Below are 27,615 nucleotides of genomic sequence, written 5' to 3'. Positions count from 1 at the left end.
TGGGCAGGAGCAAGGAGCAAGGTGGCAGTCACACAGGTTACCTCTGTGCCTTGTCTCCACTTTATGGCTGAGGTCATGCCAAATGAGAATTATTGTCAAGGGGCTGGTGCCATGGCGTAGTAAGCTAAGCCTCCAGCTGCAACACTAGCATCCCAGATGTTCTACTTCTGATCCAGTTCCCTGTTTATTCACCCGGGAAAGCAGCAGAGGACAGCCCAAGTGCTAGGGACCCTGCACCCATGAAGGAAGCCTGAAAAAAGCTCCAGGCTTCAGATTGGGCAGGCCCTGGCTACTGTGGCCATCTCAGAAAGTGAATCAGCCGATGGAAGCTGTCTCGCCTCTCTCTGTAAATATGCCCTTCAAATAAAAACGAAATAAATCTTTAAATGACTGACGTGGCCAGCACCTGAGTCCAGACAGGATGAGTGGTCCCCTGTCCTGCCCACCCCCACCCCAACGCCCCTGGGGTGGGGCCAGGCCTTTGGCTTCTCTGTAATCCCCCTCTCACTTCAGAATAACAAGCAGAGGCTGGTCCCAGCTCTTCCTGTTATCAAACAGGGCCGCCTGGGGCTACAGGAAACCCAGAAATACAGACACATTTGCATGAAGGCCCAGGCAGGGCTGTGTCTGTCTGTCTGTGGCTGGCTGGCCTGCAGCTCCCTCCCGACCCCCAGGGCAGGGGCAGCCACCGTCAGCTTCCTGGGACAAATGCACGTCCCCACAGCCAGGTCAGTACCATGCATTGTTTATTCAGATGGGCAGAACGGAGAACCCGGGGGTCCGTCCCGCGGCAGCTCCTTTCCTGGTCTTTTGCGATCACATGTGTACATACACACACACACACACACACACACATATATATATATATATACACACACATACATATCTACTTCAAAAGATCAACACGTTAGCAGCCCCCACGCTTTTCTCCACTGAGCAATATATACAGCCTATCATCTATATAAGTATATATATATAACATATATTTTCAATAGATAACTGCATTCAAGTCATGAAACACAGGATTTACAATTTCCCTCTGAGTGTAGAGGAAAAGCAAATTCACACAAGTTCACAGAAGTACCATGACAGCCCCGCCAGCCAGGAGCCAGGGCCCTCAGGGGGCAGGGTAAGCATGGTGGGGAACTGGCAGGTACACAGGCACGGAGGGGAAGGTCCGGTCAGCCTGTGTGGGGCTGGGGGCTAGGGAGCAGTCCCTCAGGTGGGGAGGACAAGTGTGTCTGAGAGTCTCACTATGCCAGGAGGTGCTGCAATCTGGGGTTCACGAAGGAGAAGCCGGCAAATGGCGACTGGTCCATGGAGTCAATGAGAGTCTTGTCACTGAAGGAAAGGCGGGCCTTTTCGTTCAGGAACTCCTGGTCAAAGTTGCTGAAGTCGCCCCGGTTTTTCTGTGGGCAGTGGGCACAGGTGGGTGAGTGGCTCCTACAGCTCGCCAGGCCTGCCCATCCTGAGAAGGGTCCCAGGGGCCAGAGCAAGCCCCACTGCAGGTGGAGGTGGGCATTGTGTGCCCAATGAGATGAGGGAACCTGGGGCCCATCAAGATTACCTGAGCATTTCTGGAGCCTGCCTGGCAGCAGTGGCCTCTATGCCCAGGCTGGCCCACATGCTGAGGTTGGTTTCCATGTATTTAAAGGTGTGAAAACATCACAGGAAGGGTGACAGCCATGACATTCCACAGGGACAGCTGCCTTGGGGTATACACGCACCACTGTGTCAACAGACTGCCTATGCCAGGTCCAACTGTGAGCTGAGTCTCCCAGCTGCTGGTCTTCGGGTCAAGCTCAGCAAGTGCCATTAGTTTGGCCAGCACTGGGCTTTAATGGAATCTGAGACAAGATTTTCAAACACTTTTTTTTTTTATCTGAGAGACTTACGGTGTAGCAAGATAAGCCATCGCTTGCTATGCCAGAATCCACTGTCAGAGCTCCAGATCAAATCCCAGCTGCCCCACTTCCCATCCAGCTCCTTGCTGATATGCCTGGGGAAGCAGTGGAGGGTGGCCCAAGCACAAGGGCCCTGCCCAACCATGTGGGAAGCCTCAGTTCTAGCTACTTTGGGACGTGAGCCAATGGATGGAAGATTTCTCTCCCCACCCCCCTCTCTGCCTTTCAAATGAATGAATAAATAAATACATCATTCTTTAAAGACAAAGCGACAGAGTTTGCATGCACTGGCTCAGTCCTCAGGTGCCTCAGGCTGGGCTGATGCTGGCAACAGGCGATGTGGTCCAGCTCGCTCACTGTGCCAGGGGCCCAGCTTCCTGGGTCATCTTTGCTTCCTTATAGGATCTACATTAGCAGCAAGCGAGAGTCACAGACCCACAGGTGAGACTCACACTCCAATGTGTTTGAACTGCTAGCCCAAACACCCAGCTAACACTTTAAAACTGGCAAAACAACATAAAGATTCAGGTTTCTGTCCTCTTTGGAAAACCCAATGACTCATGCAGCCGGGACTTGCTGGTATATCCGCTGCTGGTGCTGGGGTCCTTATAGGGGCTGTGGGTCACCACACATGCCCTATGTGCTCAGCACGGAGCAAAAAGTCCAGGGCTGTCCCCACTGCTGCCTGCCTCACAGCAGGGCCAGCCTAGGAGATATCCAAGTCTGAGACCCAGAGAAGGGGAGAAGCTCTCTAGCAGCAAAACACACACACCTGGGCAGCCCAGTGGGCCCAGTGTGTCCCAGCGGCAGAAGAGGTGAGAAACAGCTGTGATCCCTGTGGCCCTGACCTGCTTCCTCAGTGGCCTCTGTAGACTGTGGGCCCTGGGGGACCACTGCCTACCCTGATGCCTCCTAGCAGGCCTCTGTAGGCCTTGCCCCTTGGCCCTTGTCGGTCCTTCCCTGTGTCCCCCGAGGGAGCCTTGCAGGCTGCCCTGGTACAACTGGGCATGTGTAGCTGTGACAGCGCTCCTCATGAAGTCAGCTACCACAGATGATCATTCATGCACATTTCCAGTACTTACAGGAAAGCATATTGGATGGCTAGATGGATGTGAGGAAGGATGGAGAGAGTGAGGTCTTAGCTCTAATGCCCAGTCCAGTCCCCGCTACCTCCCGCCATCACTGGAGAATCTACACTAAGAGGAATCTGTGTGCAGGGTGTGTGCTGAAACACCGCACTGGTCCAGGGATGTGTGTGACACCAGCAGCCCTCATTGAAACCATGGTTTTGGGTCCCACTTGCTTTGCTTCTGTTCCAGCTCCAGGCTAATATGCTAGGGAAAGCAGAAAATGGCTACCCACAGCGGACTTAAATGGAGCTCTGGGCTCCTGAGTTTAGCATGGGCTAGCCCTGGCTATTGCAAGCATTTGTGGAGGGAACCAGTGGATGGAAGATCTCTCCCTCTGTCACTCTACTTTTCAAAAAAGAACAGAAATGCTTTTTTAAAAAAAAAAAAAAAGAAAGAAAAAGCCTAGATTTGTATGCAGTTTCTGGTGTTTGCTGAATGACCAACAGAAGACAGGTCGTGACTGGGCATTCTAGGGGAGACCAGGGAAAGAGGCTTTCTGGGAAAGGAAAGCGGGGACAGACATGAGAAGACTGGTGCCAGTCCAGAAGACAGAATGGGGTGTGTAGGGGGGTCACTTACCACTTTGGGCTTGAAGGGGGGCTCAACCTTCCGCTTCTCCAGCAGGATCCAGTTGATGGTCTTGAAGAAGGGATGGGCTCTGATGTTTCCTGTCATTCCCAGTCTCTTGAGTGGGTCCCTCTCAAACAGCTGCAACCCAGCAGGTGTCTGATTAGCATCCAGGGGTCAGGCAGAAGTGCACCCTGGGCAAATCCCCAGCAGGTGCCCAGGTGGCCCCTGACCAGCGCTGCAGCCCACGCCAGGGAAGCCGGGAGCTGAGTTAGCCTTCCTAGTCTGTGCTGCTCCATGACCCCTGGGTGGGGATGTGGTGGGCCCCACTAGTACAGCCTAGGTCACTTACTGAGTATTAACTATTGATCTGAATACCCTATGTGTTTTCTTCCCAACAACTCTGTGAGGCAGCTTCTGGAGGTTAAGTGACCTGCTAGGGAGAGGCCAGCATCGTAATGCAGTGGGGTAAATAAATCACCGCCTGGCATCCTATGAGAGCACTGGTGGGTTCACTTCCAATCCAGCTCCTTGCTAATATGCCTGGGAAAGTAGCAGTAGATGACAGGCCAAGTCCTTGGGGTCCCTGCCACCCTAGCAGGAAATCTACATGGAATTCCACGCTCTGGGCTTCAGTCTGGCCTCTTCTCAGCTGTTCTGGCCACTTGGGAAGTGAACTAGCAGGTGCAAGGTATCTGTTTCCTCCCCAAGTTTCCAACTGTTCCTTTCAAATTGATAGATTTTTTTTTTAATGACTAAAAAAGGACCTTAGCCACTCCCAAGGCAGGGCAGGGTTCAGTCTCAAGTCTGACTACCTCTTGACCCTGGGCACTTAGTCACCACACCAGGGTGATGAAGGGGAACCTGGTGGAAGGCCACGCCCCCAGGGCATCAGGCCTAGACAGGAGGACACTGCCTTCTCACTTTCTTGCAGCTCCCATCCCCAGCCTGGCTCAGGTTCAGCCAGCTCCAGTTCCCAGCCTGGCCCAGGACCCTACCTTCTCCAAGATGTCTCTGGACTCTTTGGTGATCCAGCGGGGATAGTGCGGAGTATCCACACGGATAGACTCGAAGAGCTCGTCCTCATCATCCCCGTGGAAAGGGGACTGGCCAATGAGCATCTCATAGAGCAGGACCCCAAAGGACCACCAGTCTACTGAGAACGTGTACTTTAGGCCCTGTAGGATCTGGAGCAGGGGTGGTAGGTCAGCAGCTCTCCTCTTCCCCTACCTCCCCAAGTCTGAGCCCAGCCAGGCCTCTGCTTCCTGGGGAAGCCTTCCCTGGCCACCCCATAGAGGCAGGGGCAAGGTGTCTGCCCACCTCGGGGGCAATGTAGTCAGGCGTGCCGCAGAAGGTGCTGGCCCGGTTCTCCCCAAACATGTTCTCCTTGCACATCCCAAAATCGGCGATCTTGACGTGGCCCTCTCGGTCCAGTAGCACATTGTCCAGCTTGAGGTCTCTATGGGGAGTGGAGAAGGGGAGGAGCTCCATCAGGGACTAGTTTCCCTCCTAACCCTGCTACCCACGCGCGCGCCTTCGGCCCTGGGAGTCTAGGACTCTCTGTTAGGACACAAGGGAATGAGAAAGACAAGAGGGCTTGGAAGGTCAAAAGGGTGCTAAAAACAGGTGCTCCAGGACTGGTGCTGTATGGTAACGAGTTTAGCCATGTCACCTACAATGCTGGCACCCCCACATTCCTGCTCATGTGCTTGGGAAAGCCATGGAAGATGGCACAAGATCTGGCCCCTGCACTCACATGGGAGACCCAGACGGAATTCCAGCCTTCTGGCTTCAGCCTGGCCCAGACCTGGCTGTAAAGGCCCTCTGGGGGGTGAGCCACTGGATGAAACCACATATGGGCACTCTTAACTCTCGCTTGCTCACTCTCTTTATAATGTTTCCTACAAGTCACCTACTATGTGCTAAATGCCAAACACGCTCTATCCTCCTTCTGGAAACCCACAATGAGGCTCAAAGATGCCGTGGTCCCTATCCAGTGCCAGACCAGTCTGATTTCCAGGAAGGTAGAGACTAATTCACACAGAATTCAGTACCTGAGTAGGTGGATTAATACACATGGGAAGGAGAACCAGAATAGGGGGGACGTGGGGCACATACATTCTATTGGGCTTACTGGGGAGCCTGGGCACAGGTGAGTCCAGCACACACATGCTTTACCCACTCTGGGTCACAAGGAGTGGCTATGCACTCACTTGATTACACCTCTTGCCCTAATCTTGCTGGTGGGTGCATCTTATCCTACCATAGCCTGGGCCCATATCATCTACCAAACGTAACCCTGCAGAAATGGTCCCTTCTGGTGGAAGCTGACCTTACTTCCAAGGCACTTCAGCGAAGGACTGGTGGGCTCAAGTGGAACAAGTCCCAGTTCCTGGGGCTAGGCCAGCCTCAGCTGAGAGGCCCCGAGAAGTCCTAGCAGGCCGTGGGAGGGATAGGCACACACTCAGGGACAGACAGATCCCCCAATAGCACTAGATCCACAGCTAGGCTGGACCCTGCTCGGGACATCTCAGACACTGTGACAGGGCCATTGCTTCCCCCGTTGCAAGAGCCACTCCCCAGCCCAGGGTCTGCACCTGTAGATGATGCCTTTTTTGTGTAGGAACTGCAGTCCGCAGATGATCTCAGCTGCGTAGAACCTGCAGGAAGGCAACCATCATCAGGAGGGTCTGCGGGCCAGTTGGGTCTTTGCCCAGGGCCTCACACTCGCACCCCTTGGGTGGGGCAGGAATTACTGCAAGCAGCTCTGTGGACCATAGGACTGGAAGCCCAGGCAGAAAACTACCCAAGGAGCGCTCAAAGGAAGCCACTTTGTACACAGCTGGGGGCACACACACAGGGAATAGCACAGTACGGCACTTGGATGACCCCATACCAACCCAGCTCAGCACAGAACTGGCTTCTTCAGGGAGCAGGAAGGAGGGCCAGGGGTGGGGACAGAGTGGCCAAGGGCCCTTGGGCCAGGGTTCCTCCCACACTCAGGGCCCCAGCGTACATGGCCCGGTACAGCTCGAAGCGCCCTTTATCCTGGATGTGGTACATCAGATCTCCCCCGTTGAGGAATTCCATCACAAAGAACAGGTGTTCCTGCAATGGGTGGGCAGGTGGGGCCAGTGAGCAGGGGCAGAGGGTCAGGCTGAGAGGGGTTGGGCTGTGGGGCTGGAAGAGACAGGGCTGCCGGGGCACCTTGGTCTGGAAGGTGCAGAAGAGCTGAGCGAGGAAGGGGTTCTCAGAGGCGAGCGCCAGCACCCGCTTCTCCACCATGGTGCACTCCACGTCGTCGTCGACCAACACCACATCCTTCTTGAGGACTTTGACGGCAAAGAACTTGCCTTTGCCCTTGAGTTCCGCAAGCATCACCTAGTGCAGGCAGGAACGCTGGGCAGGGCGGGCCGGGCAAAGGCCACGGCCACCCAGCCAGGAAGCAGCTCAGTGAGGGCAGAGGGTGGGGTGGGGGAGTAGGCGCCCGCCTCTGGGTCCCTTAGCTACCCCAGAGCCGCAGACACATCACTTACCTTCCCAAAGCTGCCCTTTCCCAGGACCTTGTGGAAGGTGAAGTTGTCCAAGTGGCAAGCGCGGCTGTCTTCCCAGATCTTGCCATAAGTCCCGCTGTTGTCTAGCCAAGACAGGGTATCTCAGACTCACATCTCAGCTTGCACCACCCAGCTCCTTCCTTGGGGGCAGGGAGCCCTGGCATGGGCCTCACTCCCCACTGGTGGTGCCTCCTAGGACTCACTGGGCAGTGGGAGAGAGGATGGGCCCTGTTCTGAGCTCTTGTGGGGGACAGAAGAATCAGCAGGGGTAGGGGCCCCAGCTTCACCTGGGGCATCATCCCCAGAGACGCCTTTCTTCTCGTAGCTCTGGTAGATCCCCACAGGCTCCGTGGACATTGAGTCCTGTCTCCGGGTAGATTTCTGCAGAGGGGAGACAAGGCACTGGGTCAGCCACCACAGTCAGGACTCCTGTGCTAGCAGCAGCCCCAGCTGTAAGTCCACCCTCAATACTCCTGGGGGACAGCAAGGACAGCCCCAGCTTGAGCCCACCCTCAGCACCCCTGGGAGACAACAGGAGCACAGCCCATGACCCCAGGCCAAGTGTTCTCTCTCCCCACCTCTTCCCTCTAGCAGACTGGCAGGGCTTCGTAGTCTGATCACAAATCCAAGTTTTAGCTATCAAAGCCTACTTTCCCAGTCACTTACAGTAAATTTGCATTTGTGTTAATGTCATTTCTCATTTACTCTGCCAATTTTAGATGTTGAACTCTACCCGCATCCAATCACACATGTGCTCATACTCATCTATACACTCTGTATGCATTCAAACATACACATGTGCACACACTCCACACGTGTGTACACACTCATACACACATGTACAATATTCACCCCCCCATACATGCACACCTCACACAGGTACATTTACTTACCCAAATGCATATGCACTCCCAAACATACACACACCCCTTTTTTTTTTTTGCTCAAACTGTCCCAACACTCAACTCTGGGGTCCCCTAGTTCACCCTTATACCAAGAGCAGCTGCTGTAACACTTCCTATGAAAATAAGCCCAGCTCCTAAATTCTTGGATTAGCCCTGTGTCCAGGGTCCCATGGCACCTGCCTACCTGGCTGACTTGGTTCAAGGCCTCAGCCAAGAGCTTCTGGTTGATGCCACAGAGGTTGGCCACCTTCCCCTGGCACTTGTGGTGCACGTTCATGCCGCAGTCTGGGGTGAGGGAGAAAGGGCTCGGGCAAGGGCAGGGGTGGCAAGGGCAAGGGTGGGAGGGAGGTGACGGGGGCAGGAGACAGGAGGGCTTAGAGGTATGTGGAGGGAGAGTGTGCTGTGTGTGTATGTGAACCCATCACCAGTGTTTTGAATCTTCCATGATTTCAAGGAAAAGCAGAAGATTCAGGAACAATCTAGATGAGCCCAGGAGGCCCCAGTTAGGCACCTCCTATTGACCTGTTCCTCACGGGGATTCTCCAGGTTCTAATCCCCCTCCCCGTCCCCTCCGGCCTCCTGCCCACAATTTACACTGGAGACCAAGGGGCACACAGGAAACCCCACCCCTGTTGTCTGCACAAATAGAGGTGGCCCAGGGTGGCAGGCACACACCTTCGCACTTCATGCCCTGCTTCACGATCCCCCACAGCAGGCTGCCGCAGTGGTCGCAGAAGGTGGGGCTCATGTAGTTGTGAACCTTGAATCGGTGCGGCATGTCGATGTTGAAGCGTTCTTTCTGGAACTCGGAGGAGGAGGAAGGGAGCATCACGGGCAGAGGTCACGTGCCACGGCCGGCCCAGCCCCTGCTCCCTAGCTGCACCCCCAGCCAGAGAAGGACACACAGGATGGAGGAAAACCGAGAGAAGTGGAGCCCCACAGGGAAGAGGTGGGAGAGCCAGGAACCTCCCGTCACCCACCCACTGGGAGAGCCCCTGGCGGCCAGGCCGCTCAGTCCCTGGTCCCAGCTCACTATGGTATCCCGGCTGTTGGCTGCTGTGCCGGTGCACCGGCCGATGATCTTGTCAATGCATTTCTTGTGGATGGCAGCGTTACATTCTTTAAGAGTCAGAGATCCGGGCACGGGAGGGGGATGGGAAGGTACCAGGAGGGGCAGAGACTGTGAGCTGGCGCCACTGGCCCAGGCCAGCCCTCTACACAAAGCCACCGTTCTCCCTAACCGCCCACACCCTCACCCGACAGAGGCCTTGGGCCCAGAGTCCTGAGTTTTCTCTACTCCCGCCAACTCTCGCAGGACGGGCCTGGGAAGGCCGGGCCAGGGAGGACAGGCCAAGCTGCGAGCTCCCAGTGGGCAGAAGCTCCCAGTGGAGCAAGCTTCACAGTCAGGAAAACAAAAAGAAAGGGGCCCCCATTCCATCTCTTGCACTCCAGGACAGCAAGCTGCTAATAAGCTCTCTGACAAGCATCTGACACACAAACATGAGACACCTGTCCATGCAGACGACCCATGCGTGACAGGATTCCTTACACTGAATGCTTACTGTGCACCCACATTTTATTCCCATTTGATCCTCACAATAACCCTTTCAGCCCTAGTTTATGGACAGGGAAATTGCACCGCAGAAAGACAGAGTGAGCTTGTCTAAGGCCTGCAGCGAGGATGTGGCAGAGCTGGGCTTCAAGCAGCGGCCCGCAGAACCACCTGTGTGTGGTGAGACACCACCCAGCTGCACACACACACCAGCCAGCGAGAGTGCTGGCAAAGGTCTAACCGCTTCGTGGGACGCCCCATGTCATATGCCTAACACGCATCTGGCAAGAGATTCAGGTACTTGTCAAACAGGCACCTGTGTACACACATGCACAGACCCGTCCACACTCACATGTAAATGTGCATACACAGATGTTTACAAACACATGACATCCATAGATCTGTCTACACAGACTGACTTGCACAATCTGCACACACACACACCTGCACAGACCTGTGCATTCACATACAGAAATGCAGACATAGGCAAACACACTGATATGCACACACTCACATATAGACATGCACACATATCTGTGTACACACCTACACTGACATGTGCATACACACACCCCCTGCCCAGAGGTGCTGGCCCAACAACACCTGGGGACATGTTGACTGCATGTGCACAGGTGCTGGAGCTGAGAGAGGGAGGTGGAGACACTTACGCCTGCATTTGTAGCCTTGCTTGTTGAGACCCCTGAAAGGCAAGTCCCGGACAGGGAGTATAAGGGGAGAGGGGACCCTGGTGCATCCCGGTCAGTGCCGCCCCAGAGGGCAAAGTCAGGCCTCACCAGACGAACTCCTTGCACACAGAACAGAAGGTAGGCTGATTAAAGAAGGTGGCGATGAACTCATGGTTCTTGATGTAGTGGATTTTGGCCTGTTTGATGGCCCCACGGCGGTTGATGGTCGACAACATGCCTTCGTCCTCCCCACGCAAAGATGGTCTGCAGTCTGGGGGAAGGAGTGTTGCGGGGGGGAGGTGAACCTGCACATCCCAGGGCGGGGGTAGCAGCCCTGCAGTCCCCCCCAGGGTGGCCCTGAATACACTCAGGGATCGGGGAGGCTGCTTCCCTAAAGCCCCAAAGCTGGTTTTGGTCTCTGAACCCAGCAGGTGAGCCAGCCTCCAGTGCCCAGCCCCAACCTCAAAGGAGCAGGTCTCACCCCCGTCCTCCAGGAAATATTGCACAGACATCAACACCTTGGCCTGGGGCTGCAGGTCCAGCTGTCAGAAGCAGGGATGAACAGTAGGAAGGTCAGTGAGGGCGGGCCTGGGCCAAAGTAGACTCAGAACCCGCCCCCATGGTGGGTCCCTGAGGCCGAGGGAGCCCCAGAACCCTGGCTGCCCAGTCTGTCTTGCCCAGTGTGGGCGGGGCACCAGTCCTGAGCCCCACCCCCACCCTGCTCCCAGGGGGTATTATTACCTTAGGGGAAGTGAAAGGGTCCAGCTCACACATGGCCTACGAGCTGAGCAACAGGGGAAATCCCCCACCCCTGCCCCTGCTGCCCCCAGTAAGGATCCGAGAATGCAGGCAGCCAAGTTCACGTGCACACGTGGGGAGACTCCACGTGGACCCCTGCTCCTTAATGCACCCACAGTTCCCCTCTGCCCCAGGGCTCCTCACACAGAGACCAGATGGTCTGCAGGGTGGAGCCCAAACAAGGAACCTCTCAGCTCCCCCAGGCCACTTCTCGAGGTGTACAAGAGGCGCACAGAGCACACAGCCAGGGCCCCCTCTGCCTCTCTCCCAGGCGGGCACCTGCCCCCGCCGCTGGAAGCTGACCTAGGGCCTCTGCAGGTCACCAGGCCTTTTCCAGTGGAAACACCATTGGCTGTCATGGCCCAAGTGTAATCCCAGCGGGTTCTGCCGGTTCTGGGGTCCTGCGGCCGCCAAACGCCCATCGCAGCTGCCTGAGGCCGTGCAGTCACACTCGGTTGCAGGTGAGTGGGACAGGCCATCAGCTTTCCTCTTCCCTCTACCTCCTCAGCCTTCAAGATAACCGGGTTGTCTCCGAGGCCTGCCTGGGCTCGGAATGTTTGCTAAGATTCCAAAAAGAACTGGGACAATGGGCGGCTCTGGGAGGGAAGTGGTCTGGCACTGGGGCATAGAGTCGTCCTCGGTTGCCCCTGTCAGCTTCTACAACCAGCTTTGGTGGCTGTTTACTCAGGGGACAATGACTCTGAGGGAGGGGGCTTCCAGAAGCTTCACCCTCCACGGATTCCAGCCAGAGCTGCACTGACTGGGAAGTTGTGCGGCGCTCTCCAGGCCTGAGCACACACACACATACGCACACGCACACGCCCATGTTGCCCACAGCCCTCACCCAGAACTCAGCCTTGCCGTTGTTCTTCTTGCAGCGTTCCGCCAGCACCGACACGCCCACCGTCACCTCAGACACGGGCTCTTCAGCCGCCCGCATGAGCACGATCTGGATGACGCGGCCCTCGTAGATATGGGCGTCAAACGACGACTTCCACTCTGGGTACATGGTTGGCTTCTTCTGCACTAGTGTCTTCCCGCGCTCTGCCAGGGACCGACAGGCTGGAGCCCCCGCCCCTCCATCCCTGTCCCAGCACCTCCCCAGCCTCCAGCTCAGGTGGAATCTGTTGCCTCGTCTGCCCTGGGGCCCCCTTGCAGCTATTCTCCCCTCCCTGGGACATAGAGCTACTGCCAGGTCCACCTGGAGACCTGTGCTCTTGCCACAGGAACCACGTTACCATCCCCTTTCCCACACAGTGACATAGTGGGGAGCACCGACAGTGCAGACTGCAGCAGAAGGGAGAGCCTCACTCAGCGTAGGTGCACAGCACCTGGAGCCCTGGTTCTGACAGACACTCATCCCCCAGGTAACCGCTACATCACAGCTGCTCTAGAACTACCTGCCCACAGTGCAGTGATCTACCTCAGCCTAATGGTCAGGGCAGACTTCCTGGAAGAGGGCGCAGCTCAGCCGAGACCTGAGGGATGAGCAGGAATTTGCCAAATGAGGGCAGAAGCAAGAGGAAATAATGTGTGCTTCCTCTGGGAAGTCCTCCCTGACTCCAGGCTGAAATGATGCCTTCTCTGAGCTTTTCTGCCTATTGAAGTGTTGGGCTCCTCTGTCAGCCAGCTGAGAGCAGGGCCTCAATGCCCATCCCAGGGCTTGGTACAGATGCACACGTGTGCCATGCAAATTGCTGGGGGAACAATTCACAAAGCCATTCCATGAGGCCCACACTCCAAAGAGGGTTTGGTCCTGCCAGTGTTTCAGGCCCAAAGGGGACTAAGTGGCCACTGGCCCCTGGGCCCGAGTTGGGGTTGGGGGGCACAGAGAGGACAAGGGAGAAAAAGATCCCCCGGGGGTCCCAGGGCACAAGGCAAGGCCCTCCTCAGGCCCCTGTCCTACCTGTACTGAGTGCCTCCTTCATCTTCACAGCACAGAAGGGCTGGTTCTCCTCACCTTCGCCCTCCAGGGTGCCCAGCTCGTAGGAATTGAAGGAGATACGCAGGAAGGGCGCCATGGCAGGGCCTGTATGCACACACCCATGCACAGGAATGAGCCCAGGTCACTGGGGACAATCGGGGAGTGCCTCAGGGGCCCACAGCTCCAGGACTCTCACACCACTGGAATTGGTCCCCAAGGAATCTACAATGCACTGGTCCCTGTGGCTCAAGCTGAAAATCAAGGAGCTTTATGTAAGTCTGATGTCCCTGGTGATAATGCCTGGGGATGCAACCTCAGGCCTGCTGCTGCGTGCCAGCCAACACGCCCTGGAAGGCTGCCCCCTAAGCCAGTGTACCCCAGGCCAGGGGCACCCTCTCCTCTCCTCTCCAAACCCTACCTGGGCCCTGGAGGCCCTGAAGCTGGGATGCTGAGACACTCAGCTGGGCAGCCACATGACACCAGCTGCTGATCAGATAAGTGAGGCTGGGAGGAGCACACCCACTTCATAGAAGGGGAAATTGAAATTCCGAGGTCAGATCAGAACAGGTGGTCAGGTATCCGCCGACTTAGCACCCACTTTGTGCAAGGCCAGGGGTGGGAGAAGGGGTAGTGACAGATTCTGCCTGCACCAGCGTACCCAATCTTTCTGAATTCAAGCTCCACCCAGTCCAGTGCTTCCCACCTCCCAGGAAGGTCATTTGTTTCCAGACCAACTCTTCCAATGTGAAACTGTAGTTTAAGATCCAACATAAGGCCCAGTGTGCTTTGCTTGGGTCCCACACTCCCTGGCTCCTTGTTGTCCCCCAAACCATGATGGGACATGACTCAGAGAGCCCTCTTGGGTTGCCATCTGCGGAGAGCATTCAGGTGTACAAGCCTACACATCCGGTGCACTCAGACACCTGCAGACACTAGCTCCCATGAACATAGGCACACACACACAGACTCAGTCCATCCTGAACGCAAGCCAGCACCATAGCCAAAGCTGACTTGCACCCACACACTGCCCATGTGTGCGTGCACACCTAACAGTGACCTGGAGGTGGCTCCTCCACAAGGCAGTAAGAGCGCCAGGCAGGTCTGCTGGGAGCTCTCAGATCAGGTGAGCTCACGGGGAACTCTGACCTCAGCCTGCCCAGCTCAGTGGACCTAGCTGGCCCTCAGAGACCAGCAGCCAGAGCAGCCAAGAGGAGCCAGGAGGGGACTACAGACCCTGTCACGACCCCTGCCTGGGCTTGGCTGCCAGTGGGTGGGTGTGAGAGAGAGAGGGTACATAAGCTCATGCCTGAGACCAGTGCCCAAAATTTTCATCCTGAAACCAGCAGGTAGGTGCTGGGTGCCGGAGCCAGGGCACTTACTTGCACATTACCATAACCCCTTGGTGAACGGGGAGGGGGTGTTGGCCGTGGGCTCCTGCTTGGGCTGGCATAGGGAGGAATGTGTGTTTATGTGTGTGGGATGCAGCTGGTGTGACAGGTATGTGTGAGAGTGAGCAGACGCAGGGATGAGTGAGTGCACCTGTGAGCCCTGAGGGGTGGCAGGCCTGTGCTGGGCACTGAGGGGCGGCTGCCAGGGCCAGGCCTCCAACTGGGGTCTGGGTGAGGGCCCCAGTTGTCAGGTAAGGATGACGCGTGGTCCCTCTACTGCCTCGCCTGGCCCTGCTGGCACACACTGGCCCCGAGGTCTCGTGCTTCTGGGTCAGATAACCTAGAAGCTCAACTGGTACCCTGGGGACCTGGCATGAGTGCCCAGTGAGAAGAGAGATGAGCGTGAAAGAGAAGTGAGTGTCCTGTGGAGCCCAGGGCAGCCCAGGTGGCAAGATCAGAGGTCAGGCTGCTTGGGCACATAGCCATAGGCCTACCGACTCTGGTCTCCCCATCCTGTAGATGGGGAGCAGCCTGCTCAGGAGCCTGAGAAGAAGCCCTGGTTACTAGCCCACTTCTCATAGAGGCAAACCAAGCCTCCAGGAATATTTGGAAGCTCAGGTCGGAGTTCTGGTGCACCTCCTTTCTCTGCCTCCCTCTGTCCTAGCCCCAGGGGCCTGCAGGGTGTGGGGCTTCTGTGGAGCCTGCCTCTTGGGTGAGAGAATCCCCAGGTTGGCAAGGCGGGATGCAGCCCTGCCAGCAACAACTCCCCCACCCCACCCCACCCCCAGCCCTCCATGGCCACACTTAGAGCAGCTACTCAGTGAGAAGCCACTGGAAGGAAACCATAACCACAACCACAGCAGGCCCGGGCCCCAGCCTTAAACCTGCAGAGCCAGGCCACAGTGCCATGAAGACAGGAGATCCGTGGCCTTCATGGGCTACCACATGCCACCCGACAGTAACCCTGGTCATATCACCCCGTCCAGTGTCCTAGGGCTAACACTGAAGTCATGGGTCCTGGCCAGCTGCTCCCACTGCCTCTGTTTTCAACTGCACCCACAGACCTAGACCACTCCCGGGGGCAGACAGATGACAAGTCAGTAACTGCTTCCACCACCGTGTGACCCTGAGTGACAGAGTTCATGAGCCTTTCTGGACCACTGCTCTGCTCCATGCACAGCAGAGTCAGGGTCTGGTCCCTTACCTTGAAGAGTTTCAACAGCAGGGGTGAGGCAGCAGCATGGGACCAAGGTGTGCCCACTATTTATAGCCTCCATGCAAATAGGCCCAGGCCCATGGGCTCCCAAGTTGAGCCACTGTCTCAGCCTCAGACTCACAGCTGCTCTGCCGGGCCCTGGGGTGGCAGGGGCCGGACCCCACGGGGTGCTTCGTGGGAACCAGCTCTCTGGAGGCAGCTGACACCAGCCAGGCCCTTCCCAGCTGCCTGCGGGCTCTCAGCTTCCACTTCCCTGCTTCCCTGGCCCTCTGGAGACGCCCAGAAAGCAGACAGCACAAAGGGTGCAGAGGTGAGCCTCAGCTCCCTCTCTCCTGGGGAGGACTGCCCTCTCTCTTCCGAGCTCGCTCGATGCCCACACAGGTCCTGGAGGAAGGATTCACTGATGAATAACCCAAGGGCCAGGCAGGTTAAGTGAACAGCTTAAGATCACACAGCCAGGACATGGCAGGCTGCACCTAGCCTGCTTGACGCCTCCAAATAGACGGAGACGGATCAGCGAGCCAGGAGCAGCCCACACAGACACACACATGAAGGCAGAAAATGAGGGTAAGGTCACCTGGAAACAGGGAGCCTGCGTGACACTATCCACTCTTTCCCCTCACCCTGGCTGGGCCCAGGCCTGACCTTGAGGACTCACACTCATCCACCTTTCTGCAGAGTGAAACCCCAAACTCCTATCTTCCTTCCTGAAGATCTGGAGAAGGCAGGGTTGAGCTGGCTCGCAGGCCCAGGGATGAGCGCTATGGACCTGGCTCCCCACTCTGCCCTCGGCCCTGAAACCAGGGATGGCAACAGCCAGGCCAGGCCAGGGCGGGTGGATCACCACCTCTGGGACAACTGCAAAGCTGTTGGACAGTCCTTAGCCTTCCCAAGATGATCAGGATGACTCTGTGGCCAGAGTTCCAAGGCATATGGGGCCGACGTCACAAACGTGAGCTCCACACATCACACGCGCGTTGTGGCGTGGTGGGAGACATGTGGCCTGGGAGGCCCCTACCACGGGGTACAGGAATGTATATTCTTCCTTCCTTTCTTTTTACTAGAAATTGTGTGTATGCATGGATTCATTTGTTTACTTATCTGAAAGGCAGAGTGACAGAGAGAAAAGAAGCAAAACAAAAAAACACATGCAAAAGCCACAGCTGGTCCTGGCAAAAGACAGGAGCCTGGAACTCCATCCCAGACTTCCAGGTGAGTAGCAGGAGCCCAAGGACTTGGCATCCTCAGCTACTTTTCCAGGAGCATTAACAGGGAGCTGGATTGAAAGTGGAACAGCTGGGACTTGGGATACACGTGCTGCCAGAAGCGGCTTAACTTGCTACGCCACGGTGGGTAATACCCAGTAATGCATTCTCTAGTATGTTGACACCATGTAGGATTTGTGCTTTAATGTTGCTGGGCCTGGCACGATGGACTAGTGGCTAAACGTGCCTTGGACGCTCTGGAATTGCACATGGGCACCGGTTCTAATCCTGGCAGCTCCACTTCACACCCAGCTTCCTACTTGTGGCCTGGGAAAGCAGTCAAGGATGGCCCAAAGACTTGGGACCCTGCACCCACGTGGGAGACCCGGAGGAAGTTCCTGGATCCTGGCTTCCGGATAGGCACAGCGCCAGCCATTGCAGTCACTTGGGGAGTGAATCATCAGATAGAGAATCTTCCTGTCTCTCCTCCTCTCTGTATATCTGATTTTCCAATAAAAATAAATAAATCTTAAAATAAATAATGTTGCCAAAAGAAAACCCAACAAGCCAAACTGTCTCCTGGCTGGGCCTTTATAAACAGGCATGCCCATCGCTCACCTTTCTGACTCTGCCCAATGGGCTAGTAATGAGCAAAGGAACGGAAAACAAGCGGCTCTACAGAGACAGGAAGGCACATGCTCAGCAGGAGGAAGCAGGGCTGGCCTTGGCTGGGGGAGATGGGTGGGTGGCAGCTGGGCTGGCCCTGCGAGGCTGGTGTCCCCAGTGGTCTGCCCAGATGGAATCAGTCAAGGGAACTGGAGTGGCAAAAGGGTCCCAGTCCAGAAAGAGCTTTGGAGGTACAGATGGGGCAGGGATAGCAGGCCCCACTCAAGGCCAGCCCCCACCAACCCAGGGCTGTGCCCCAGCCTCCAACGACAAGGACTAGACCTACAGTTAAGGTCATGGACAAGCCCAGGAAAGCAGAGGACCCTCCTGTCACCTGTTCCTCCTTGACCCTGCCCTTACTCTACGCTGACCACTAATGCCCAGGGACTCCTCCCCAGTTTCTTCCAGTATCCCTTCTTGGCTCTCATTATCCCCCCTGATCTTCCCTCAACTGGACTCCTCCTGGTTCCCACTGGCTTTGGAGAAAGTGCAGACCTGAGCCTGACACTCAGCCGGACCCTGCCTTGTTCTCTCCCTCCCGTCCCCATTCCACCTCTGACTGATCTGTGGCTCACTTTCAAGCCCCAAGGTTTTGCATGCACTGTGTCCTTAACCACAATGTGGTCCTGGATTCTCAGTATCCTTCCTGGAGTTCAAAGGGCCAGCCCTGGGGGATGCTTGCCTACTCTCCAGGCAGCCAGCTACCTGGCCGGAGGCATCTGGGCTGGCTGGCGGGCAGCTTGGCCTGTGGCCCAGCCTTATCTGTCCTGTTGCACATCTGACCCTCAGGGTCTAACTCATACAAGTACGATTATTGCCTTCGCATTTGCAAAGAGGTTCCACCAAGTTAGGATTCCAGTGAAGGCTGATGGCTGGCAGAGGGAGGGAGAAGGGAGGTTCTTCTCCCAGGAAAACACACACAGCAACAGTTCACAGTGGGCCCACCCATAATCAGTGAACACCATGGCAACTGAGACACCCCAGCCTGCTTGGGGACAGTCCCAGCAACATGTGACAATTGCAGGAGTGGGGGGCCTTCAACCTGAGGGATGGGCAGGGACATCCCAGCCCAGAGCCCCGAGTCCCTCAGCAGCCAGTCCTGGCCCTGTGGGAGCCTGAGGCTCAGCCACTGGGTGGGCTTCAGGTCCTCCCAGGATCTTCATGGCAACCAGCACCTGTGAGGATCCCAGGCTGGGAAGCAGGCATGCAGGCCTGTCCAAGAACAACCACATGCATGTGCACACATGGGCATGCCAACAGCCCAAACACAGTGACACAGGAGGAGTTCAATTGAAGCTGTGCGTGCACACACACACACACACACAAACACAAACACATATCTCCGTTTGCATACACACACCCACACCCCCGCTCACCAGTTCTCACAGTTGAAAGTTATCCAATCCCACGGAGACCACACCCGACCACACAGGAGCCACGTGCACATAGGATGCCACAGGCCAAACTGCACACACGGGTCTAGAGAAAAACACACCAGCCAGTAAGGCTCTCCCACTCCACCTGCTTGGAGTTTGGCACCGAGAGAGCCCTTAAACCAGCTTTTTGTATCATAGCCTCCAGAGCATAATGAGAAGGTAGGGTGAGAGGAGGAGGGGTGGAGGACAGCTGGGTGGAGCCAGGCAAGCCTCCTCACAAAAAGAGGCCAAGAAAATCTCCCTGGGCCAGAGCAAAGTCTAAAGTGTGTAAAGAAGGGAGTGGGCGGTCAGGCACATCATGGGCAGGCCTCTGCCTGCTAGCCAGCTGCCTGTAACACCCTGAGAGGAAGCCAAGCAAGGCAAGGACCAGGACTTGTGTGCAGCAAGGACGAGGGAAAGACTGGGACCTGAGTAGGTGGGGGCAGGCAAGCTGGACATTGCACACATGACCTGCACGTGGTCCAGCTGCACCCTGCAGAGTACCAGAGAGGTCGAGTGATCCAACCGAAACCAGTCAGTCAGTGGGGGCAGACCCAGGGTGTGCAGCAGAGGTGGGGGTGGGGAAAGGAGACATGGACTAGCAGGAGGGACTAGCTCCTCTGGCAGCCTCCCATAGCCCCCCAAGCCCACTCCACGGCTCTTGCAGCTCCTGCATTGTCCATGGTGGGCACACAGTTTCATGTGTTTCTGTCCCTACAACCAGAAAGCTGCGCCCCCAAGTCTCAGGTTAACAGGGTGTCATCCACCTTCACAGTTTGGGAAGTGATTGGGCTGGGTCAGGCTGTGTCAGGCTGGGAGGGTGGAGCTGCCCTGGGGTAGCCCTGGTTGAATCCCAGTGGCTTCAGAAGCAACCACAGGCAGACAAGTGTACATACCCCAGCATGGCAGGAGATGTTCAACTGTCTCAAACTCTGCCAGCAAGAAGATCCTGGAAGGCCACCTGGGCTCCAGGGCCCATTTTAGGTGCCGTGTCCTCCTACAGAGGGTCTGACATGGCAGGGCTTGAGCCGGCGAGGGGCGGGGGCGCTGCATGGGTCTCATTCATATTTGGAGCCCTGCTTATGGACACACTTGGCCAAGTCACTCTGGTGTCCTCTAAGTGGGGAATGTCCTAGCTGAGCCCAGGGCACCACCTGAAGGCAGTGACAACACAAGGAGGCCCTGATCGTCATGCCTGGCCCTCCCCTGCAATACCCCCAAACAGGGGCCCCCACTGCTGGGCAGCTCTGAGGGCCTCCACATAGGGCCAAGCGGATGTCCTTCGCTGTCCCCTCCCCGCCTCCTCTGGCTTGACAATGGAGATCTCTACACCTTTCTGCTCCCCTTCCTGGGCACCGTGGCCCACACTTCAGACACCCGATCTGGCTGCTCTGCTGAGCCTGTTTATCCAACATGGCCAGGGACATGATCCAAAACTTCCGGGGCTGTTGTGACAACAGCGGCTCAGCCGCCACAAGGCTGCCCTCCTGGAGCCTTGGCAAGTACCTTCGAGGGACAGCAGCAGCCACCTTGGGCTCAGGAGAGGCAGGCCTCCTTCTTGAACTCCATGGCCCCACCTGCTCCCTGACCTCACCTGCTGAAGGATTCTAGAAGCCTCCAAGCTGCTGCTCACTGCAGCCCACAGAGGCCTGCATGTGCTGTGCCCCAGAGAGGACTATGCTCGACTACTGTCACTCCTGCCCACATCCCATTACTGTCTACCTCTTGGGTCTCCTGGGGCCTCTCCTCTCCACCTCTGCCCATCCTGATGTCACAGACACCAGCCAGGGCCCTGGCAATGATAAAGCAAACACCAGGCGCCATCACCCAGGCCCCTGCTACGTGCCCTGTCTGACCTCCTCAGAAGCTGCCTTCCCCTCACTCCTGCCCCAGCTCTTTCAGTTCTCTGAAAGCCCAAGTTCCTTCCCACTTCCCATCTGCAGCACTTGCTGTTCTGTCTCCCTGCCCCCACATGGTGCTTCCTTCCCATCCCTCAGGGCTCACATGAAGGTCCCCTGATCTGACCATTTCACAGATGAGGCAACTGAGGCTCAGAGCAGTCACTCTCAGGTTCAAGGATACATAAACAGTAAACAGTAAGCGGAGATTCAAACTGGAGTGTACCTGACACCTGCTCCTGGGTCTGCGGGATGCTCTGGTACACTCCAAGCACTGGCAGGTCTACAGCCCTCCCACCTGCATGGCCCAGCCCACTGCACGACCATCACTTGCCCCTCAAGAGCCACAGGCTCCCAGCCTCCTGACCTCAAACAGCCGAGCCCAAAGCTCAGCCCAACCCTCCACGAGTGCCCTGGCACAGGTAGACCTGGCCACCAGATACTACCTGTCAAAGATGTGCAGACGGATGGGGTCAGGCTGGTTTCTAGCTCCCGTGCTCTCCCCTTTCTATCAGTTAAGGATGCCTGCCCCCTCCTGCAGCCCAAAGACTGACTCCAGTAGTCCAAAGGGTAGGCAGCCTGGCAGCAAGGCTTCCCATCCACCCCCTCATGCCCCAGCCAATGCTCCAAACCCAGGGCACAGCAGGGGGCTGGGGCAAGAGAGGGGCAGCAGGCAGCAGTCTCCACAACTCCTTTCCCACATCCATTCATCCCCAGGCTGTTTTTCTCCCTTTGAATGGGCAGGAAGGAGAAGAGCAGCAGCCACCTGGGCTGCTGAGTGGGCACAGCTGCTCCAGGCTGGCACATCTTCCTCAGAGAATTTGGAACCCTGTTAACCCACCCCAGTCCCTGGCACTGCCCAGTGAGGATGAGCAATCAGGGACCTGGCTGTCCAGCCAGGCTCTGCTGTGACCCTAGGCCCACGCCAGCGCACCATGGGTGCTGCTCACCACCAGTTCTGGGACAACTGCCCTGAGCTGGGTGCTGAGTGCTCCATGCTCACACAGCTGTCCTGGCTCCAGGATGACACTGTGCTTGGCATAGTGCCAGCCTCTTGGCACGTATGAGACATTCCTTCTAGCACCACCTCATCAAGGCAGATGCTTATCATGACCTCGTTTGTCACACTAAGAAACTGAGGCACTGAACATCAGTGTTCGTTCCTACAGCGGCACGGAGCTGCCAAAGCCCTAAGGGCCATTAGAGCCGCCACCACTCCCAAGGGGGCCACGGCCACCCAGTTCAGAGCCAGGTTTATGAGGGCCACGGAGCTCTGGCCTGTCCCTCTCCTACAATCCCCAACAAAGCCTTGCTGGTCAGCCAAAGCCACTGGCCAGACGCTGCTGCCCTCGGCAGACCAGGCAGGGGCGGGGCCGGCCGGGAGAGAGGGCTGGTCAGTCCCACTCAGAAACCACTTCCTGGGCAGCGTGAAGGAAGTGAACCTCCGGAAACGCCTGGGACGGACGCCTCTCCCTGGGGCCCAGGCCTTGGCAAGTGGACAGATGGTCCCAGAACCAGAGAATCCCATCTGCTCCCCAGGCCCCAGAGCACAACAACCAGTCTTTCCAGCCAGCGGTGCTGTAAGGGACAGAAGACCTCCCCCCACTAGCCGATGCGTACCCCAGCCTGTGAACTAATAGCCCACTTCCTCCTCTGTGGCAGCAGCCAGAATTGCTGCCCATACGGCACAGCTGATAGGGCCCCTCCCCCCCGTTCATGACCCCTGCCTCTCATCTCCTTGCCAAGCCCTGGTCAGCCTGCGGGCCTACAGCAGGTGGGCAGGGCAGCTGCCACCAGTCTCCTTGGAGCCCACTGTGGTCATGACCATACAGGGTTCTGCTCAAAGTGGTGCCATGCAATGTATGGGCACTTGAGTGCATGGGTGAGCGTCAGGGTGCACGTGAGCATGCCCGTGGGTAGCTGCCTACGAGTGAGCACCTGCATGCCCCCTCCATGTAGCGTGAGTACAGACACCTGCAATCTGGGGGAGTGTGGCCAGTGAAGCCTGCTTCCTTCACCCCGCGTGAACACACACAGGTCTAGGCGGGCTAAATGTAGGAGAGCTGAAAGTGTGCCGGCGCCAAAGGGGCTAACTCAACTGCTTAGGGAATGAGGTATGCTTCCACCCCCACACAGTGAGGCACACAGCACTTGTCCCCCTACACCGCACGCAGGTTTGAGAGGGAGCTGAATAAACAGAAGACATGGTGAAGTCCCTGTCCATGTTCCGTCCTGATGCCCACCCCAGAATAGAGGCTCCTGATCTTCACTCCCACTCTCCACCATTCCCAGGAGAGCTGGGAGTGGGGGGGACAGTGACGGGGAGAGGGAGGACCCCAGCCCCATTGCTGTCAGTCCCCAGACTCCAAATGCCCTTGGCACTGGAGAGCTTGGCCCCAGAGAGGAACACACAGGGTTATTTCCCTTGCAGTAGGGGTTGCAGAGACCAGGCTGGTCCCAAAGGGAGACAGACTTCCAGCTTTCTGAGGGAACCGGGCATGTCCTAAGGGCCCCTTAATCTGGAGGCTGGGGACATAGAGGGGGAAGTGGGGCATGGGAGAGAACCCCGCTGCCACTCCCAGCTAATGTCCACACTGGGGAGCTCAGGGTGCATCTTAGATTCTTTGTGCAATGAGGAACAGAGCTTGAGGCTGCAGAGAGCTATCCTGCCCCCGAGCCCTGGACTCCCTATTGCTTCACTCTAACCCACCCAGAACCTGCCACTACTTCTTGCCCCACACTACTTGGGGTAGGGGCAGGCTTCTGAGCTCTGAGGCCAAAGGTGTCCCCAGGCCAAGCCCAGGTACCAGGCAGCAAGGCCCATCCAGGCAGGGCACCCAGGCCTCACACCCAGATCAAACACACTGCACACACAGTCCCTGCCCCTATCTAGTCCCCCAGTAGAAGGGGAGGCCACCCCTGTATCCTGCCCATCAGTAGGAAAGGACCCAGTCCTACCTGGCTGGTAGTCCTGGCTCCCACTGCCACACAGATACCACCACCAGGAGAGGCAGGCTAGATGTCCTCAGACCTGCAGGAACAGGAGGAAACGGCTGAATCAGCAAGCACCATCAAACAGCTTCTCCTCATCAGCCAGTCCTAGCATGGCCTGGCCTGGCCTGGCTCTGAGACCGCAGGGCTTGCTGGATTGTTTTTCTCATCTGTGAAATGGGGTGCTAGGACAGAACTTTACTCAGGCATCAGTCAGCTACATGATGACTCTGGGTTAGGGGCTGGGATGCTGTATCCCTGCCCTGGGAATGGTTCCAGGTTGGCAAGGAGGTTAAGAGAGGCAGAGCCAGGGCTGTTGTTCCTAGCCCTCCAGTCTCAAGGAGGTTGCCCTGCAGGTTCCAGAGTCCAAAGAGGCACGCAATCAGGCACTACCACATTGTGGCCCGAGGCGATTCCTCTGAGCCTGCTTTTGAACCGGGGAGACTGTTAGCACCCTTCTCCCCAGCAGATCTGCATGCCAGCTCCTGTGTTGGACTCACAGCGTCAGAGGAGGGATGTGCACAGGCATTACGTCACCACTGGGGCCATGGGCTTCCCACAGCAGAGTGCATGGTTTGAGTCCTCACTCCTTTACTTCTGATCCAGCTTCGTGCAAAAGCTTGGCCTGGGAGGCAGCAGATGAGGACTCAAGTCCTGGGGTCCCTGTTCCACCCATGAGTGAGTTCTGGGCTCCTGGGCTCTATGTGACCCACACTGGCACAGCCCTGGCTGCTGCAGGCACTTGGGAGACAGTAAATGGGAGATCTCCCTGTTCTCTCTCTTTGCCTTTCAGATAAACTATGGGTTTGGGTGGTTCTCACACTGTTACTGTGCCCATTACAAAGCTAAAAATACCTGAGGCCTCCAGATGCTATCTTGGAAGAAGAAATAGCAAAGGTAGCAAGGTTCCTGGGAGGGTCTGCAGGCCAGGCTGGACTTCCACAAAGACCCCCTTTTTCATAGGGAACCCCCCTTCCCAGCGGGAGACCCCATCACCATCCCCTGGGGCAGAGGAGCCTTCAGGCTTTATCCTTTTTGTCTGGGCTTTAAAATTGCTTTTTTTTTTTTTTTAAGATTTATTTGTGTTTATTGGAAAGGGGGATATACAGAGGAGGAGAGACAGAGAGGAAGATCTTCCGTCTGATGGTTCACTTCCCAAGTGACCACAAGGGTCGGAAGCAAGCCAATCTGAAGCCAGGAGCTCCTCTGGGTCTCCCAGGTAGGTGCAGGGTCCCAAAGCCCTGGGCCGTCCTCGACTGCTTTTCCCAGGCCACAGGCAGGGAGCTGGATGGCAAGCAGGGCTGTCAGGATTAGAACCAGCAACCATATGGGATCCCAGCGTGTGCAAGGTGAAAACTTTAACCACTACACTATCATGCCGGGCCCTAAATTACTTCTAATTTTAATTTAAACTCTAATTAGCTGAGCCAGCTAAATGGTGTCAGTGCCTAGCGCCAAACCACCTCCCAGCACCCTCTCCTACACCACTGGTACAGACTTGGGTTGGGGACTGGCAAGGTGTGGATAGAACGGGACCAGCAGCTGACCCATTCTCCCTCCTGCAAGTGGAGATGAGAGGGGGCAGCGCAGGCAGGAAATCGCTTTCTGGGCTTTCCTGAGCCCCAGCTCCCAGCACAGGGGAGACCAAACGCCACACACCTCCCACAGGCCAAGACTGAGAGGGCATGCAGCATGGGACCAGTAGCTGTTCCAACTCTGGCCATTCCACAGCACAGGAATCTAAACTGGGGTGAGGCCTGTCTTGGGCCTCTGGCTCTGAATGCACACTATGAGCAAGATCTGAGCCATGGCCTTTGTGGGCTCTTGGGGACAACATAGCAAACCCCAAACCTTGTCTGAGGTAGGCTGGCACGTGTGGCTGCACACACACACACACACACACAAACATACAACACTCTCCAGGCCTCCCCCAAGCTCACATCCCTTCCCTTCCCAAACCGTCATCACACACCCTTCAGTCCCTGGTGCTGGTACCCACACCCAGCCACTCTCAGTTCCCTGCAATCAGCGGCTCCCTGATCACATGCTGCCAGTTTCATCCAGAGCGTAAGCCTCCCCCACAACCTCTCCTCCCAGCCATCCGCTCCCACGGCAGTCCTGTCACACATGTGTGCCTTGCACCAGAATGCCACCAGGTACAACGGTCCAGACACCCCCACATCACGCCCACAACCACTGTGGCCCTCTGCCAGGCTGTGCTCCACACCCCAGCTCCATCCCTGGCAGGAAGAAGGTGGAAGCCCAAGGGACTGGTCCCCTCCCTGGGTGACCAGGTCAGCCTGGGCACAGCGGAAGAACCACAAGTGAACATATATACACACACCTCTCTCTCTCTGACACCAGGGACTCCCACCACTAGCCTGTCCAAGGCTCTCATGGCCAGTAGGCGAGCATGGAGCATTGCAACTCAGGACCCCTCTAGGCAGGGGACACATCAAGCCACGGTACACCCATGCACACACAGTGACAAAGAACACGCAAAGAGATAGATACATAACACACACCCACGCCCAGACACAGGCGCATGCTAAGGAGACAGGGTCCTGGCACACGGGCTAGGGGCGGCAAGTGGCCCAGTTCCTTCTGACTGCGTTCAAGTGGTGGGGGGTGCTCCGTAGGGCTCCCCTCTCGCCACCGCGAGGCAGCTGAATGCCGGGCGCGCATTTACCTCCCCACCGCTCCCTCTACCTCCTCCCCCAGCGGGCTGGGGCCCCAAGGAGTGGCGTCTGGGTTAGGGGGAGGGGGGACCGATCGCACCAGGCCCGGGACCACCCGGAGAGCGGGGCTCCAAGGGGACGAAGGGGTGGGGCGGATACAAGGATGGGGTGGCGGGAAGGGACGCCGCCCCGCCTGGAGCCCGCTGGAGACAGACACTGAGGCAAAAGTGTCGGCGCCAGGAGGCGGCGCCGCGCGGGTCGCGCCGGGCCCCCCGGCCCCAGGAGCGGGAGGGGAAGCCCGGCGGGTGGTCCGGCCTCGACCCCGCGGCGGGAACGCTCGAGGAGGGGATGGGTGACGGCGGGGCGGGATCGAGGGGGCGGCCGAGCTGACCGGGGGGGACTGGATCGACGCCCTGAGGGTGGAGGCCGGGCGCCGTCCGCGGCGGGACCTTCGCCGCCGGCCACAGCTCAGTTTCTGAGCTTGAGAAACGGGAACCCCAAGCGCGGAGGGCAGGGAGGGGCGGTGCGCCCCGGAGCCGCCCGGATCCCGCGCCGGGCCCGACTCTCACTCACCTCCGGAGCACCGCAGGCGCCAGGGGGTCGCGCGGGGCCAGGGGTGGCGGCTCCCGGGCGCGCGTGGACGGGGTCTGATCGGGACCCACCACGGGCAGGCGAGGCGCGGCCCCGGGCCTGGGCTCCGTGGACCGACGCCTAGGGTCGCTCCGGGAATCGGAGCTGCCGCCGCCTCCCGTACCCGCGCCGAGGCACACGGAAGTGCGAGGGGGCGGAGCGGGGCGACCTCACCCAGGTGCCGGCCTGGCCCCGCCCCGCCAAGTCCACGCCCTCCCAGAGGCCCCACCCCGTCGGAGGCCACGCCCCACCCGGGAGACCCGGGGGCCTCCAGCCTTAGAACTTTCTGGGCCCCACGGGTCACTCCGCAGTGTTGCCCTCGCTGTGCTGCGCAGCGGCCGCGTGCCCTAGCCCTCCGTGAGCACGCACGACAGCCTTCACAGGGTGAGGACGCGGAGGCCCTCCCGGGGCGGTCGCCCCACGCCCCGGGACAGGCAGGCAGGCAGGCAGGCGCCGGCCAGGGGTGGGGGGTTCCCCAGTTCCACACGCCCACACTCGGGACTCCCCA

The 27,615-nt window shown here is 57.6% G+C and overlaps 1 protein-coding gene across 5 annotated transcripts; it reads right to left on the bottom strand.

Annotated features, from left to right (window-relative positions):
- Positions 1-729: 729 nt before the first annotated feature.
- PRKCD (protein kinase C delta) lies at positions 730-27,245 on the bottom strand. 5 transcript variants are annotated; one of them, XM_040994624.1, is made up of 19 exons: positions 27,051-27,138; positions 23,767-23,839; positions 13,003-13,125; positions 11,941-12,140; positions 10,780-10,840; positions 10,407-10,569; positions 10,281-10,312; positions 9,094-9,179; positions 8,736-8,865; positions 8,245-8,345; positions 7,359-7,536; positions 7,138-7,238; positions 6,809-6,982; positions 6,618-6,709; positions 6,199-6,261; positions 4,922-5,060; positions 4,600-4,788; positions 3,614-3,742; positions 730-1,409 (listed from the first exon to the last, which is right to left on the bottom strand). In XM_040994624.1, exons 3-19 carry the CDS (start codon positions 13,115-13,117, stop codon positions 1,254-1,256), a joined length of 2,109 nt encoding a protein of 702 aa, XP_040850558.1. In that variant the 5' UTR covers positions 13,118-13,125; positions 23,767-23,839; positions 27,051-27,138; the 3' UTR covers positions 730-1,253. The 5 variants fall into 5 exon arrangements, with proteins under 5 accessions (XP_040850558.1, XP_040850560.1, XP_040850559.1 ...); XM_040994626.1 differs by having other exon boundaries at positions 7,443-7,536; XM_040994625.1 differs by having other exon boundaries at positions 8,736-8,859.
- Between the last annotated feature and the right edge of the window lie 370 nt (positions 27,246-27,615).

The sequence above is a fragment of the Ochotona curzoniae genome, unplaced genomic scaffold (assembly GCF_017591425.1).
Source record: "Ochotona curzoniae isolate NIBS_2020 unplaced genomic scaffold, NIBS_Ocur_1.0 contig_908, whole genome shotgun sequence".
Classification (NCBI taxonomy): Eukaryota; Metazoa; Chordata; class Mammalia; order Lagomorpha; family Ochotonidae; genus Ochotona; species Ochotona curzoniae.
The sequence above is the reverse complement of the archived record's forward strand: the minus strand, read 5'-3'. Positions and strand labels throughout refer to the sequence as shown.

Excerpts from the sequence above, each read along its gene's own strand:
- PRKCD (XM_040994627.1), bottom strand. The coding sequence starts at position 13,117 with ATGGCGCCCTTCCTGCGTATCTCCTTCAATTCCTACGAGCTGGGCACC. Across the intron at positions 10,313-10,406 it reads GTGTGCAAGGAGTTCGTCTG|GGGTCTCAACAAGCAAGGCT; the intron begins GTGAGGCCTGAC and ends CTTGCCTTTCAG. Across the intron at positions 3,743-4,599 it reads CCAGAGACATCTTGGAGAAG|CTGTTTGAGAGGGACCCACT; the intron begins GTAGGGTCCTGG and ends GCTGGGTTGCAG.